Source organism: Seriola lalandi, unplaced genomic scaffold (assembly GCF_002814215.2).
Source record: "Seriola lalandi dorsalis isolate HSWRI2012SDOR001 ecotype SW California unplaced genomic scaffold, Sedor1 jcf7180002054372, whole genome shotgun sequence".
Taxonomy (NCBI): domain Eukaryota; kingdom Metazoa; phylum Chordata; class Actinopteri; order Carangiformes; family Carangidae; genus Seriola; species Seriola lalandi.
Window position 1 is genome coordinate 437,204 of NW_019524925.1, and position 16,431 is coordinate 453,634.

At 43.0% G+C, this 16,431-nt stretch overlaps 1 protein-coding gene across 2 annotated transcripts; it reads right to left on the bottom strand.

The window, feature by feature from the left end:
• Positions 1–899: 899 nt before the first annotated feature.
• mapk6 (mitogen-activated protein kinase 6) lies at positions 900–16,232 on the bottom strand. Of its 2 annotated transcripts, none has more exons than XM_023408745.2 (8): positions 16,025–16,232; positions 10,809–11,694; positions 10,351–10,668; positions 5,285–5,429; positions 4,214–4,378; positions 3,892–4,087; positions 3,601–3,718; positions 900–3,374 (listed from the first exon to the last, which is right to left on the bottom strand). In XM_023408745.2, the coding sequence occupies exons 2-8, from the start codon at positions 11,043–11,045 to the stop codon at positions 2,280–2,282; spliced, it is 2,274 nt and encodes a 757-aa protein (XP_023264513.1). In that variant the 5' UTR covers positions 11,046–11,694; positions 16,025–16,232; the 3' UTR covers positions 900–2,279. The 2 variants fall into 2 exon arrangements, with proteins under 2 accessions (XP_023264513.1, XP_023264512.1); XM_023408744.2 differs by lacking the exon at positions 16,025–16,232 and adding an exon at positions 12,422–12,550.
• Between the last annotated feature and the right edge of the window lie 199 nt (positions 16,233–16,431).

Genomic DNA, 16,431 nt, shown 5'->3' on the forward strand with positions numbered 1-16,431 from the left:
TTGAGCATGTTTTGCTCATAAATACAGCACCTTTTACTTATACATAGTTTTTTTACACATTGGATTACTTGTATTGCTGATTTGACATGTTGGACTTTAAACAGTAAAAGTAGTAATATTTCAAATTTTATTTCATATTAAGTCAAAAATCATTAATCTGTCAAGACGGATGAAAACTAATGTACCTCTATACACCACATTTTGGCAATGAAGCAATCCACCTTGACTCCAAGGGTTAAGCATTACTCAGTAATGCATATAGCCTCTAAACAAGACACTAAAATGGCAAAAAAAAGGCCCTTTTTTTGTCATGAAAATGTCACTCCTCCCTCCGATCCCCGAACTGAGTGACGGGGTGACTTTGACAATGTCAACACAGCCTACAGGAAGCCATTATTTCCACACAGTCTGATGTTGTCATCTCGTGTTCTCTGTCTCAAGCAATTTATGCCTCAGACATTTGGAAATACATTGTGAGGCTGCCTGTGATGGGACATGAAATGGCATCTTGTTGCCACACCTTATTTGTTATAGAAATGCGTCACTATTGCATAACAGGCAAGAGAAGAAAATGTACGCTTTTTCTTATGCAACCCTGCTTGTAGCTCTGCAGTTTTAAAGCAGGTGGGAATCCAAGCCGACAGCCCTGAAATATGGCGGTCTAGGCTAGAGCTACATTTAGCTGCTGATTCAAAGTTTCTGTCCCCAGCACCTGCAGTGTAATTTAGTCTGCCTACTTAGACATTAAAAGTGAGTCTAGCGGTGGCAACGCCGTTGTCAGCACCTCTTCAACAATGATCTCGTGGCTGTGCTGTCATACAAAATTCAAGTTACTAAAAGCACAACTTCACTGATTGTATGAGGTCAGAGAGCCAGAAATGAAGAGAGGCACGCCAAACTATTTGCCAGTAATTTTTATTTCGAGATATTTTGTAGAACAGGGGAACCAATGATTACAAAAAAAAAAGTCCATAAGTGTTCTACATGCTACACCTTAACCTAATTCATCATGCTTGCCTGGAAAAAGTACATAGAAATTTAACAAAAAACGTACAATTAAAACTGATGTACATTATACTCACCATTAACTTTACTTTTAATGTACCTTTCTCTTGCTTCCATGCACGCAGTTGTTTTACATTACATTTAGATAAAAAATTAAGACTTTTAGGCGCTTCTTTAAACGATAAAGCAGTTTTTCCACTAAAAACAGAACGCACCTATAAATAAAAAAACAAAATGAACAGAAAGAATGATATCCATTAGGACAATATTGATGGAAAATGGAAAATCCTCAACTTCTTTTAGAACATAAGATGAATTTGCGTCCTACCATAAAACAAAAGGAACACTTACACGCCCATATAGTGCCGAAATGAAAATGGAAGTCTGTCCAACTCCTCAATCTTCAATAATCACATTGAAATAACACATTTTGATAAAATAAATATCGCACATCTGCTAGAAATAAATAATGATTACTGAAACACCTCACTATGTTAAATGCTAAAGTGAGACAGATTTCATCTACGCGACCACTTCATTTCATGGTATGAGGATGGTCATGTGTGTAAAGCACTAGTGCGGCTTCGAGTGTCTCTCGCGGCTGTTACCTTGAGGTAGATAACACATTTACATTAACGCCTACGATAATGGTTGCTGCTGGCATCATGTGTCAGATTTACAGTATGAAAGGGTTATTGAGGAAGCTTTCTTTGGGGAAAAATGTTAGAAAGTCAAAAAAGAAAAAGAAAAAAAAAAAAGAAAGAAAAAAAAAAGACAACCCATCCCCCTTTTTCTTGAGTATCCCATCCCAGGAGAGGCTGTTTGAAAGCACTTTAAAAGCCTACAGCAATGTTAGCATCCACCATCCTTCCTTTAGTCACACCCAAACAGCCAAACCTCATCTCTTAAATCCTCTGGTCCTGTCCATCTTCTTCATCCAACTACTTCACTTCTCTCTTGCTCTCTGTTCTCCTGCAGTACTTAAGTGTGCGAGTGACATGCCAGTTTAGCAATGAGGACGTAGACATTAATCCATGAAGGCCTGGTGATCAAGGCTCAGAGTGACCAAAACTCTTTAAATATAATAAATCACCCTTCTCAACTCTTAAAAAAAAAAAACAAACGGAACAAAATAATAATAATAATAATAATAATTAAAAGCAACCATAATAAAAAAGGTATGAAATGATTCAAGTACAATAATATACCATATTATTAAAAAACATAAAAACAAAACTGTCTAGATTTTGCACTGTGAGGGAGGATATATTTCTTTAATTAAGATGCTTGAAGATGCTGCTGTATGTTTTGTGGGCAATTTGTGGGGAACATTTGACAGCGCAAGGGGTGAGGGACGCCTGGATGGATTTTAGAGGCAAGTCATCTGTGCTGTCAAAGCCAGGCAGGGCCAGAGAGTCCAGCTGCATATTAAGCACAATCTCTGTATTCTTGCCGAGGAAGCTCTCGTCCAGCTCTCTCCCCTCCGAGGGCTCCGTCTCCGGGCTGGCCACAGTCTCTCCGACCCCCTCTTCCTTCCGGCTGAACAGGCGGTCCAGGTAGCTGGTGTAAGTGCTCTCCTTCTGGAAGTGGTTGTCTTTGCCAATGTCCCAGCACGCTTCATCTATCAAACAGCCGTTCTCTCCAGCTCTCTCCCCGGAGCCGAAGCTCTCCCAGGGGTGAGCGGGCCAGGCGCTGTCCCCGCCGACGACGCCCGACCCTCCTCCACCTAACTGGGCAAGGTTTACCAGGCACTTCTCCTCCTTCTCCTGACTTATGGACTTGGACATGGAGCCTGAGCGGGGAGCCTCCAGCTGGGAGACTGAAGAGTTGAGCTCGTTCAGGAGGCCCACTTCACTGAGCAGGGCCACCTCCTGACAGGGCTCCGGCTGCAGGCTCAGTTTAATGGTGCTGGCGATGAAGGAGTCGAAGTCAAAGCCTGGGTTCTGTTGGCTTTGAGGCTTCTCTGTCTGGTGTTTTTCCTGCTCACTGTCCTTCTCCACCGGACTCTGGGTCTTCTCTGCCTCCTGCAGTGCGATCTGGGCCTTCACAAGCCCGTTCTTCTCGCACTTGCTCTTTGCTTTGCGGTCGGCCTTCTCCTTACTCTGCTGCTCCTTCCAGTTGGAGAGGTCGATGATGAGCTTGGGTTCGTAGTAGTGGTTGACTTCACTGTCCCTCCAGATGAGGTTGTCCAGGTAGGAGGGCGACACGGCCTTGTAGTTACAGGTGTGGCTACACTGCAAGTCACAGTATTTGTTCTCGTGGTGGTCGTCCTGCCAGGATCGCTCTGGCGGGAACAGACTGGAGTAGTCGAAGGACGGCTCATCCAGGAACTTCTCCCGATCTCCATCAGCATATTTACGAGGATCCACCTGCAAACAGACAGCAGCCAACATTTAGCCTTTGATTTCATTTAAGTCAGTCAGAAGTCAGGAATGTTATCTGTTATATATATAATGTGTGTATTTTCTCCCATTTGGGAAGCACATTTTCACACAACTCTCATCTATTAACTTTCAACATGTATTTTAAAGTAAACAGAGTAGAATTGAATTGTCTAAACAGAGTTTGCAGGTGTTTGTCAAAACTCAAACACACCTGAACCTCCTCCTCGTCTGTTACATCAGAGAGTGCCCTTGGGTCAACCTGAACTTCGTCTGGGTCATGGGTGCTGTGAAGGTGCCAGTCAGCCTCTGACAGCTGGCTCTCGTGATACCTGATGGCGTATGAAAGAGAGATGTCAGTACATGAACACGGAAGCACAAAATCACTAAAATGACTAAAATAAAAAGCTCCAGGACAGGATCTAAGTATGTCAGTCAAAAATGTCTGAACCGGGCAAATAACTATAACTGTCTCTTCGGAGAGGGAATAAGTGAGTGAGCATACCTGTCCCAGGTGTGGCTGTGACTCTGGTCCATGAGCAGGATATCATCTACTTCATCTTCAATGTGGAAGGGGTGCAGAGAGACAGGCTCGTCCAGGGGGAAGGAGTAGTCAGCCATATAGGGGTGGGCTAGGGCCTCCTCTGCAGTCAGACGATCCATGGGGTTGAAGGTCAGGATCTTCTCCAGGAAATCCAGAGCTGCAGAAAGGACAATGAGATTATTATGAAACATGAGCAGTGATGTATGACAGATATATCCCTGACCTCTATCTTTGGTCTGTGTTCCTGTGAGTATTCCTGAATGAATAAATAAGTGGCACTCACCCTGGGGACTGACGTCAGGCAGCAGCTTGGCCAGTGGTGTGTGAGGCTTGGACATATCGTTGCGGATGAAGACAGGGATGACGCTGTGGAGCTCCTGCCGGTCTTCCTCTCGCAGTACGGGGATGGACTCGAGGATCAGCTGCATCTGCTCCAGTTCATGCGCTCCTGAAACACCAGAGGACAAACATCAGGCACTTTCTTGGAAGAATTACACAACATTCAACATCTGCATGACTGAGTGAATTTGTCTGGAGCGAGGCTGAGTGCAGCAGATCATGAGAACAGAGATGTTATTTGCCTTGTGTTCAGCTCAGGGCAGTTTCAACGAACAAGAACAGTCAGTGTCTCCCTGCTCCAGATGGATTTGCCAAGGAGAGCAATAAGGACAGTAAAAGTAAACTGACTCTGGGCCTGTAACCTGCCTGTTCCAGATTTTCCACTATATACATTGCTTTCAGAATCTTATGAAATGTCATGAGGTCACAACTACACGACTTTGCATAGGGCTTGCAATTTGAAGCGAAGGATCCAGGAAGTGGAGACACGTCCATGTATCCATGCATACACCCAATTAAGCCAGACGTCTATGGTCTATATGCGTACGACAAGAGGGAGAGAGGAGAGACGAGGCTGGAAAGATCCGGTGCTAATAATTAGAAAATTATGTAGAAATCATCAGCTGCAGCTATTCATCTTAGCCGATGCTGAGCGTTGCTTTCGGTGGTACATTGTGTTAGCTGTCACTGATTATTGTTAATTCTGTCAGTAACTTATTGTCAGGCCTAAATTAAACTTGCTGTCTGTCTGTGTGCTCTACACATGCCGTTAGCACTTGTCAAAGATGGCTTGTGCGGGAAGAGGCTCTACTCTGTACAACCACAAATGAATTGACTGTTTCTTTAGTTCATACACTGTGTTCTGAACAAAGACATATTGACTATGAGGACAAACGTATGCCTCATCAGAGCTATGCTTCACGTTCACCTCAGAGTCAACTGACCTCGCTCGCCAGTGTGTTTGTGTATGAGCCGTTACAATGAGTCAGACATGAGAAACTGAGTCAACATTTACCTGCAAAGAGGGTTTTCCCTGTGAGCATCTCAGCAAAGATGCAGCCAGCGGCCCACATGTCGATGGCTTTGGTGTAGTTGTTAGGAGAGAGCAGCAGACGAGGGGATCTGTACCACTTGGTGACCAGACCTTCAGAGAGATGACCCTGTGTAAGAAGGAGACGACATATTTAGTTGGAAAAAGACACAAACTCACAGCTGTATTTTTCCAAAAAATACCCTCGTTTATGAACTGTTTGTGTCTTCACGTTGGATTCATTCACAGTTACAGCCCCCCCAGCAAGAGATAAATATGATTAACATTATTTTATGTGCCTCCATGTGTGCCACCCAACACTCCCAAAACAAACAGTGCCCACTGGTCTGTGCTAAACTTCATAACTCCCATGCTGGCTCCTTGACGGACCTGCTCTGTGCTGGTCACGTACGCAACACAGCATGGAGACAAAGACCCCAGAGAGAAAAGATAGATAAAAAGGGAGGAGAACAGACACGTGCAGGCCTTGTCAGCAGTCTGAGAGAGCAGGATAATCCCCTGCTGCCACACACTGACACACCAGTTACACCAATCTGCACTCCACTCTCACACAGTGCCCGACTATTCACAGGCACAAAGGAAACTGACCTGTGTGGAAGTGTGTGTGTGTGTGTGTGTGTGGAAGTGTGTGTGTGTGTGCACACAGACTGGGACACTGGGGGGGAGGGGTGGTGGTAAAACAACACCCTCGCTGCCTTTTCTGCCTCATGCAGTGGTCGTTTGTGGCGAGACCAAAATGGTCAGCTCACCACTGGGCCAGGCTTCTGTTTCTGCCCTAATTTAGCTACAAGTGCTTGATGTCACACTATCCTGGAGTGCATCACTGCCCTGCTCACCCTTCTTTTGATAGGCCTATAAATGACACGCCCTATAACCCCCCTCTCCTTCAGGTAACCAGCTAATCTGTTTGCCTGAGTGTAGCAGTGGCTTTCACCAATAAGCTTGTAAAGAGGTCGAGGGCAATTAGATGGTAGCATCACACACAAGCAGGTACGCCAGGGCTGTCCAGCACCCATTCTAAGAAATGGTTAGTAAATCGTTTTACTTATGCGAATGTGGTTAAAGTGGAGGAATATGCAACCAGCTTCACAGAGCATTGCAACAGAGATAAGGCTAGCTTGAAAGACTGTCAGGTCATTGCATAAGGACAATTCTGTGTACGCTGGACTCTGAACCAAAAGGAGCCGATTAGAGTTTGCCCAGCTGACACCACAAAGTGCATTCCAGCTCGCCTCTAACTTACTATTGCTGATTTTCTAAGTGGGCCACTCACCCACAAAGACAGACACACAGGCATTAAAGCATCAGCCATCTCAATACCTCTGGCAACAACGGGTGAATAACTTAACCACCTGATCTAGATCTAGACCACGCTGACATTTAATGACTCATTACAGGCTCCCTCAGTGTGTCAGACATTGGTTAGTCACAGCAACCTTTAGTTCGAACCAGATGTCAGTAAAGGTGGTTTGTGTAGAGGCAGTGAGATCATCCCCAGCTAAATCTCCTTTTCCAGGATAAATGAAGCGGTGCTGCTTCACAGAAGCTGGAGACTGAAGACTAAAAATGATAGATTTCCTTATTGGCACTAAATTAATTTTAGTTTTAGCCCATCCACCCACACATACAGTACATGAATAATTTCACGGGTAAACAGGCACTATAAATAGAGGGATAAGTGAAGCTTCTCTGCAATCTCACAACACACTGGACATATGAAGCTAATTAACAGATAAACAATTATACCCCCTCTATTATTTCAATCTGATGAATGATCACCATAATTCCTGCTACATTTGGTTCTTGAACAACTCCAGGATCTTTGGTAGGCTTGGAAAAATAAGTGAAATCACCTCTATGAAATTCATCAAGTCGACTCGCCAGTGTTTCTCTAGTTAGATCCTGTGAAGTCCGGTGCCAGACAGGCCTGTTGCTGGCTGAATAATTGGGTCAAATGTGTGTGCGCGCGCTCTTGCAGTTGTGGTTTGGAGTTGTGTGTTGTGCAGGATGCTTGTGAGACAGAAAGGACCTCTGTGAACCCCCTTTTTATAAAATTCCAAAAAACTTCCCGTCATTATCTCCTTAGCATCTCGAATTACCGAATTTTACACTAAACCACAAGCAAGCACAAGACCCTACAGTCAAATTTATATTAATGCAACTATTTGGACTAATGGTAACATGCCAATAGACTGTTTTCAACATCAAAAAATTATCTGTTATGTCCCTGACAAGTTTGTCTTAACTTCTAGTCGTCATTTCAAAAGACAAGACTTATAAATAAAAACTTCAGATCAGATTATTTGACATTCAGATGTGACATGACATGAAAACTAGACTAGATTTCACTTCTAAAATAATTTGTTGCCATGCTCAGCAGATGTGATCTCACTTAGCTAAGGCACACATTAAATGTGTCATACTATCCTCAGCCACCCTCATTTAAAACCAGAAGAGCTTGCTTAAGCACAACCAATGCTAAACCTAAATGCGGGTGTTATACCCACAGTATTCTTTCTTTGTTTTGTTAAAATGGCAGGCTACAACTGGAAATGAACACAGGCTTTAGATCAGCTTCAAATAAGGCCCTGAGCAAGGCTCCCACAACAAGACAAAGAGCTGGCTGGGAAAAGGAGGGGAATCAGGGTTGGAGAGGTTGGGTGAGTGCACGTGAATTCTTGTCATTCTTGATCCTGGGCCACCATGAGGGCCGGCCTTAAAACAAAGCCATGCAGGATTAATACAAGCCTGAAGGGAATCATGAGGAGTTATGTTTTTCTATTAACCCAAGCAAAAAAGTAGGAACGTAGGAGGAAAAGGTGGAACAAATGCCTTATGCCTACACCACTGATGCGTGAATCTAGATACCACATTACTGAAACTATGCCAGAAACTGAGGTTCACTGGCAAAGAGCGCTTCTTTATTTAGAAACAACGTTATTCAAATAACATGAACTCAGCCACCCAGCTGCTCTGGCTCACCTCGTCTGATAAAAGTAGAGGGTGGTTGTGAGCAGATTTGCCCCCAGTGACTTTGCACTAATGTCTGGCTAACACTGAAAACAAGTGTGTTTTTTTTTATGCCTACACACTTCACTGGGCACCAGAGTGTCCTGTGGGGGTGATGGGTTCGTTTTTAAACAAGCCTCATTCGGTCTGAGACACTAGACACACACACTCACACACTATCAGATAGGTGCCATGAAAAAGTGGTTGGTAGAGATCTCGGTACACCCACCCCCACCACATTACTATTGTTATCATTGCAGAGACAGACAAAACACAGCAACACTGTTTGGAAAGGAAAGAGGGGTCAAAGCCTGTTAAATTCAGTCTGACCACAGCGTTTGTATCCTTGACAAAAACTCAGCAGCAGTAGTCTGCTGCAGCAGTACAGCAGACAATAGTCAAACACAAGAGAGCTGACCCCAGCCAAGCAGCTTTTCAATACCCACTTGCCAGCATGTTTCCCATCAGGAAAAAACTGCTTATATAGAGGGAAAAAAGCCCACATGGCAAACCCTGATGCAAGGGAGGAGTGCAGTAATGTTGGGTGGGTGGCTACAGAAACCGATGTGTGTGAGAAACTCTCACTTCTCTGCAACTAAAAGACCTCGCCTTCCTTTTCCTATTGCAGAGAGACCCATTGTCTCCACCTAAGATATGACTAATATGAGAATATATAAGTCAGAGCTGAAAATGAGACCAGCCCTACTGGTAGTGGTGTGCTGGAAATGAGTAGTTCTGGTAAACAAGTGTGTGTAAGTCTGCCTCACAGTAATGCAAGATGTGGCAGCAGGATACTGGCTGTGTACGGGATATGAATGAGGCTGTGCCAGTCAGAGGGATCACATCACGTGAACCACTTCAGAGCCTCCGATGACTAATCTGAGACACGTGTAAGCATCTGACTGCCTCAGTGCTCTAAGAAGATCCAGCAGCCACAGAGAGAGAGAGAAAGAGAGAGGGGGTGGGGAGACTTTCCAACCTAGATTTCCTCACATCACACCACCATATGGCCTTCGACTGGAATTTCCTCATCCCTTTATAATAATAGGTGACTGAGACACATGGGCACAGCCAGCCTTCCACCTGGCTACAAATGAACAAGTCGATCCATACTCTCCTCATACCAAACATATAAGCAACCTATTTTATTGCTACCATTACACTGCTTCACAAAAACAAAATACAAGTTTATGGAGAGCTTTAAATTGTGTACATTCAACACTTGTGTGTGTGTTAACATCTGGCTTTTAAAGCCCAGGTTTGCATCTAATGAGAAACAATGAAAAAGCCTTTTAACACAAAGAAAACAGCCTTCTCTGAGGCCTGATTTTCTTGATTCTACAAGTTATAGTCTTGAAAATATAGCAATAACCTCATATAAATCTTCTAAAAAACCTGTTAAAAATGCAGCATGCCAATAACAGCCCTGGTGCAGCCTCAAACCTCCAACATCATAATTATACACTGACGAAAAGCTCAAAGCTGAACTGCGTCTGTTTTGCGTGTGCTACATTGAAACATTTGCTTTTTTCCCACCTGGGAATGTGGATTATCTTCATCTTTGTCAGGCCACATCATCATTATCCCACTCATTTATATATTTAGACTTGGAGTTGAGCCTGTTTTCACTTCTAATTGTATACACTTGTAAATGGAAAAAAAAGGTTCCCATGGTTGTGTTTTCCACAGCCTCGCTTCTCCTGAGAAGGGAAACAGAGGTGCTACCTCAAGGCACCACATCCTGTGTGTTTACTTCCTGCTTTGAAATTGCGTCACTCTGGGGATCACGGCATTACTGGGAAATAATGTAAACATCTTGTATCAGGGAAACAAATCACTATCTTCGGGCAGAAAGTGTGCAAACAATTTTTTTTTGTTTGCTCTTCTTGGAAATCTAGACTATGCAGCTGTTCAACACACTCATCATGCAACACCATAAAATTGTCATAATAATAATCATTCCAAATTTCCACAAGCACAAGACTGACTGGCTGGAAAAACTACTGGGAGACCGGTCCTACCTTGTGAGAGTAGTGTGGGTCCATGATACGGGCCAGTCCAAAGTCCCCGATCTTCAGTACCAAGTCTTCTGTGTTGACAAACAGGTTGGCAGGCTTGAGGTCGCGGTGTAGCACATTAGCAGAATGGATGTACTTAAGGCCCCTGAGGAGCTGGTACATGAACAGCCTGGCGTGGCCTTCAGACAGTAGGCCCCTCTCCAGCAGCTGACACAGGTCTGTTTCCATATATTCTTGCACAATGTAGACTGAGTTGACCTCTGTCAGGGACACCACATCCTCTGTTAGCCTCCGACCATTGGGGCCAAGTGTCTCAAAAACCTGGTGACAAAAAAGGAAGGGCCCGTGCTGAAAGTCAGTTTTCAAATCAGACATAAATTATTCTTTTATACTTAGATACTAGGTCAAGAGCTTTTTTTTTTTTTTCCTTTTAAACTTTGAGCCGACCCCTTGCAATTTACCTTGACAATGTTGTCGTGGTCGAGGCGTCTGATGATCTTGATTTCCCGCAGGGCATGCTTCACACTCTGGGGGTCAGTCAAGATAATTTTCTTTACAGCTACACGCTTGTCACAGTCGGTGTCAACTGCTGAGAACACCAGGCCGTTCCCTCCGTAGCCCAGAGGCTTCAAGTCCATGTAGCGAGAACCCAGGTCAAAGCCGTGAATGTTCATCAGTGACTCAAACTTCTCTGCCATGACGACTGTTTAAGCCTTTTACACCAAGCTTCTGCTATCTCTAACGTTTGGTCTCTGGCCTGTTCCAAGTCCAACTTTAACACCAGCAGAGGAATTTATTGGCCAATTCCCCCACTGCTTCAGAGGCTAACTGACCCCTTTACAGACGACTACCCAGTCCCCCCTGTCTAGCCGTCACTGTCAGATGTGGGGCACTAATGTGTAGTCAAACTTTCCTTCCATCTTGAATAAGGAGAGAAAATTTTAAAGTTGAATTCTTCCTCCAATCCTAGATGTGTGGATATCTTTAAATGAACAGTTCTCTGTAGACTAGTGTTTATAGACTGCAATGGAATGGACTTTGAGGCTGATTAAAAAGCAGTGAGACTATGTTAAACTATAAAAGCATGTAGTTGCATCCTCACAGTGCAGATACATTCAGTGTATGACTGGTCCTGAGCAGCGTCATATGAAATGTGCATAAATGCACTTTTTTTTCTTTTTATATTTATTTATCTGTCTGTAATTTTCCTGTCAAGTCACCTGATCTATTGAATTGAAATGAGTCTGGCCTTAAAGTCTTCAGAGTAATTTTAACCCTCAATGATCAGGTGGCTCAAGTTCGCCACAGTCGCAATCAAAACTATCCTCCATTTTACTTGGGTATAACCTGAAAGACAAGAGAAAAACAGAACACAACTGGTTAGAAAAACATTAATTTAGGGCCAGTTTCAAGTCCATCATTTAACGACAGGAAATTTCAACAAAAATAACGTCCCCTTCAGGCTCTCGTTTAAATGTGGTGAGATTAATGGTTACTAAACCCCTCCCCCGCCCGGTTTCGGCGCTTGCTAGTCCGGTTTCTGAGTATCGTTAAAATTGAGATAATCCACAGAAGCTTAGCAAAGATTAACATCCGCCTGGGTGTTTACACGTTATACTTAAACGTAAAAAAATAGCCTTTATTCCGAGTTTTACATTAATTCCATAGCGTCTGTTTTGGCCTTCACCGGGTCTGGCGGAAAAAAGCCAGGAATGGAAGCACAACGGAAAGCTGACACGCTACTGACAGACCTCCGTCTGTCTGCTTTAATTTATCACATTACCATGGCCACCAGGTAACACACATATTAAAAAAGTATATGTAGAACACCACGACTTCAATACAGTGCCTATTCCATAAATATCAAACATAGCGTTACAGTGAATCCCACCGATAGGGCGAACAAAGGAGCCGTTGTTGGCGGAGGCTTCTGACTACGTGGTACAGCTTTCCTATCGCTTAGCAGCACAAAGCCGATGTCGGTTAAGCCGTTAAAAACGATCACGAATCTACAGTGAAATGACATACTATGTAGATAACGGTGATTACTATCGACATATAATAAATTACTTACAGTCCTTGTTCGTCGCATTGGTTTCGTTATATATTTAATCAAACCCAGATAAGGTTTGAGTGGGCTCCGCTCGCCGAGCTCTGCGGATCTGTTGCAATCGCCATTTAGACTGGGCAGAGCTATGAAAGGCAGTGTGACGTCACGATGCTGCCTTCACGGACAGTCGGAATTATATTCCATAACTAAATTGACCCCTTCACAGATGAGCTGATGAAGCGGTGATTCGCTGTAATGTTGAGGTTTTCTTTGGCCCATCACAAATAAGTGACTCAATTTGTAATTATTATTAACTCATTAGTTTACTCTTTACTATCATTATCACTTATAATCCTGTATATCCTGGAGCCACTCTCAGGTTCACTGGGTTCATTAGACAGACGAGTTCAATAGTGCTAATTCACATGGCGTAAACTCTACAGTTGTGGTTGTTTATCAGCATTTACGGTATTATATTTACCATTTCACGTATTTTTTTAATGACTCCAGAAATATTGTACCCATCATTCTCTGTCCCTTTTTTATTGTAATGACTTTGTTAGTCTTGTAAATATATACTTAATAATTTAATAAAAAATTGAATACAAATACACAGTAGACTATATGAATTGCAACCTTATGTGATACAGTATATCAATGATATATCACATGATGTTTTTTTTTAATTGCATGTAAAACATAAAATTAAATTCGAAAATAAAGCTGCAAAAGAAGCTACTTTTAGATGTGTATATTTATGACAGTATTACATAATGAAATATTGTATGCTATGCTATATAAGGAACAGAACGTGATGTTTTTACAAATAGTGGATTTCAAATCTTCGAGCAGTACGTGAAAGCAGCAACAGTCATTCAAAAGAGTTGCAGAGCACATGACAGCGGTAGATTCAAAATCCCACTCAGCATTTACAGGTTTATGGTTGAAATGATAACAGCATTGTTCAAACGCAGTAGGCTAAACGAGAACGCTATAATTAGGTCATCATTATGTACAGCCAAAGCACCTTTAAAGCAAAGTTCAGACACTGCTGCAAACTGTAAAAGTATAGTTATAGCCTATTAATAATAATAGACATAATCCTTGCAAAACAAACATGTTGAAAAAGACAGACAGATGTTTGCTTGAATTAGTTTGCTGTCACTGGTTGTATTTAGCATTCTTTACAGCTAAATATAAACAGAATGCTCTGTGATAAGGGATGAAGGAGGACATTTTGTATCCTATTTTATTGCCTATCTAAGGAGAGATGAAAAAGTCCAAAACACGTGGTTATGCTGCACAAAAAGCTATGACAGTTGCTTATCCTATAGGCTACCTGAACTCAGGGGTTCTTCTCTCTTTTTGCTATTTTCTTCCAAAATCTTGTCAAGCGCAACAGAAAACGTAGTCCTGCCAACATCTAGATACAGCCTCTTCACAGGTTATAATATAGTCTAATTTTTCACCCATGCTTTTTTAATTTATTTTACATACAGTTGGTGTTGTTTGCTTCCTCTTTGCAAAAAAAAAAAAAAATGTTGTTTTCTGGCTTGGTCCACGATTTGTTTTTCCCAGTTGTTTTTGCCTTTGATGGGAATTAATGTTTTCCGATTATGCCACGCAGAATTGCATTAGTCAGTGAGAAAAATCCCTCGGACAGGTCAGTCACTGCGGCTTGCGGATTTAGAAAGTCCATCTGGCACCGTGATGCGCGGGGTGTTTCCCTTTTGGCGGTCCGCCCTCACGTCTCATCTCCATCCCGAGAAAAACAAAACCTTTGTTTCGGGGGAAGACACAATTTTTTTCCAGTCAAATCCCTCATCCAAGACTAAGGTTGGTAGGCAGGCTATCTTACGGCACCTGGTCCTCTCTCTCACTCTGGATGCTGAGTGGTTGAAAGGGAGGGAGGGGGGGGGGGGGGGGGGGGGGGGGGGATTGATGTGCGGGCAGGCAGCAGCATCACAGCCGCAGCAGTCTACATCAGCATCCGCAGGCAGACCATGTGAGAACCCATGTGCCCGAGAATGCAGATGCTTCACACAGGCCGGGATGGGCTCTGCGATGGAGATCAGGAACCGCATGCGGACTGAACGGGATGCGACAGACTTGGAGAGAGACTTACAGAGAGAGAAATAGGCTATAGGCCTAATTTTTACACTCTTATTTTTAGGTGTCCTCATATAGTTTATGATGATATTTTGTCTCAGGGATCGCTGTTCCCAAAGACATGAAGTTATATAATAATATCTAATTATAATATATTATAATATGGTTTGGCCTAGCGAGATTTTAAAGAGAAACATAGAAAATTGAGATTCCATTAAGAAGGTGAAGAGCATTTATTTAATTTTTCAATTTCTTGAGATATGCCTACTTTGAGTTTCTGGTTTTTTTTTAAAAGAAAGAAAAAATTTGAGTGAAGTGACAGTCTGTTTTTTATATATTCATAGTATGTTTACGATGAATATTTAGCCGCCTAATTAATGCTAAAAATGATTCTCTATTGAGATCTATTGATCCAAGTTTTGATTGCCCTCCCCTAGGCTACTGGAAGATCAGAGGTCAAGGTAGTTCAGACTGATTGTGTCTCTGCTATAAGGCACCTCATTGGAGCAGACGTTTTCTGGTTAGACGTTTTTGAACTCTATGTCCTGCTCCTGAACGATCCTCCACTGCCAACCTTCCCCACAGCCAAGATACTTTACATCCCTCACAAGTCAGAAACTCAGAGAGACAATTCCAACTTTCATTTCATTAGAGTAGCTTACATTAATGCTAAAATGATTCCCTCCCTCTGGCCTCTGGTCCCCTTTCATAAGACTTGCTGATTGCCTCTGATGAAGGCTACATTAATGATTAAAAAGCAGATATTACAGATAACGTATTGGCACTTGCTTGTCTCCACAACTGCTCTTTCCCCTGTGCTGCAGATGTACAAATGGAGGTCAGTTGGGGTAATAAAATAATTCTCTCACATTTTGATTATTTTGGAGAAGACAGTTTATATATATATAAAAAAAACAACTTCCTCTTCTGTTTCTTGTATCCCAGTCACAAACAATTACTATCACTGTGTTTCCAGGACGGTCATTACAGCCTCTGCTGCAGGCCTCCCTTGTTACATCATGAGACAAATAGCTGACAACAAATCTTAACCCAACATGCTTAATTTAGTGAAGGTTACAGTGGCATCTATCACTGTCGCTTACAGCTATTGATAATGGTGTATTACTGTCGCGCTCTGTGATCCCAAACAAAACAAACACTGTTGCAAGGTGTTTGCGGAGTACAGAGTGCCCCTTGTGTGACGAATGAAGTTATGCACATGCTGTTTACCTATGTTCATCTGCTGGTGATAGTGGTATGACTCTTGTTTTCTCTCCCTCTCTCTCTCTCACACACACACACACACACTTAAACTGAATGTGCCTCAGCCTGAATCTTGCTATACTCTAGGTCACCGTAACACCAGACGTATCAACTGTTCTTTACAATCACCTGTTCTCCTTCTTTAAGTCTTTGCCCTAAATTCTAGGCAAAAACATAGACATCCTCAATACAACCGACATGTCACATTCATGTCAGCTCGTTCCTCATGGAAAATCAAATGTTCTTGCCACTTACTGAGTCTGACATTCTCCTGAGACGAGCGGAGCAACATAGTACAGAAGTTAATATTCCATCCAGGAGAATTTATAGCGTATATCCAACACTGCTTAGTCTGACAGACAGACAGGTGGAGAGGATTCAGCAGAGTCCAGTATCTCCCTGTATATGTGTGGGTATGTGAATGTATTCTCAGAGCCTTTAGCGGTGTGTTATCCTACTCCATGTGCCTCTGGTTGTGAGGTGGAGCTCCATGGAAAGTTAATATAGGCCTGGCCGGAGAGGGGCGGAGACTGCTCTGTGTATGGCTTGGCCTGTCAGTGTGCTAGGCCCACTACCGTTAGTCCACTGCCACCACCTCTCTCTGTGTGTGCCTCTCTCTCTCTCTCTCTCTCTCTTCACAGCTACTTTCTACCCCCGCCCCC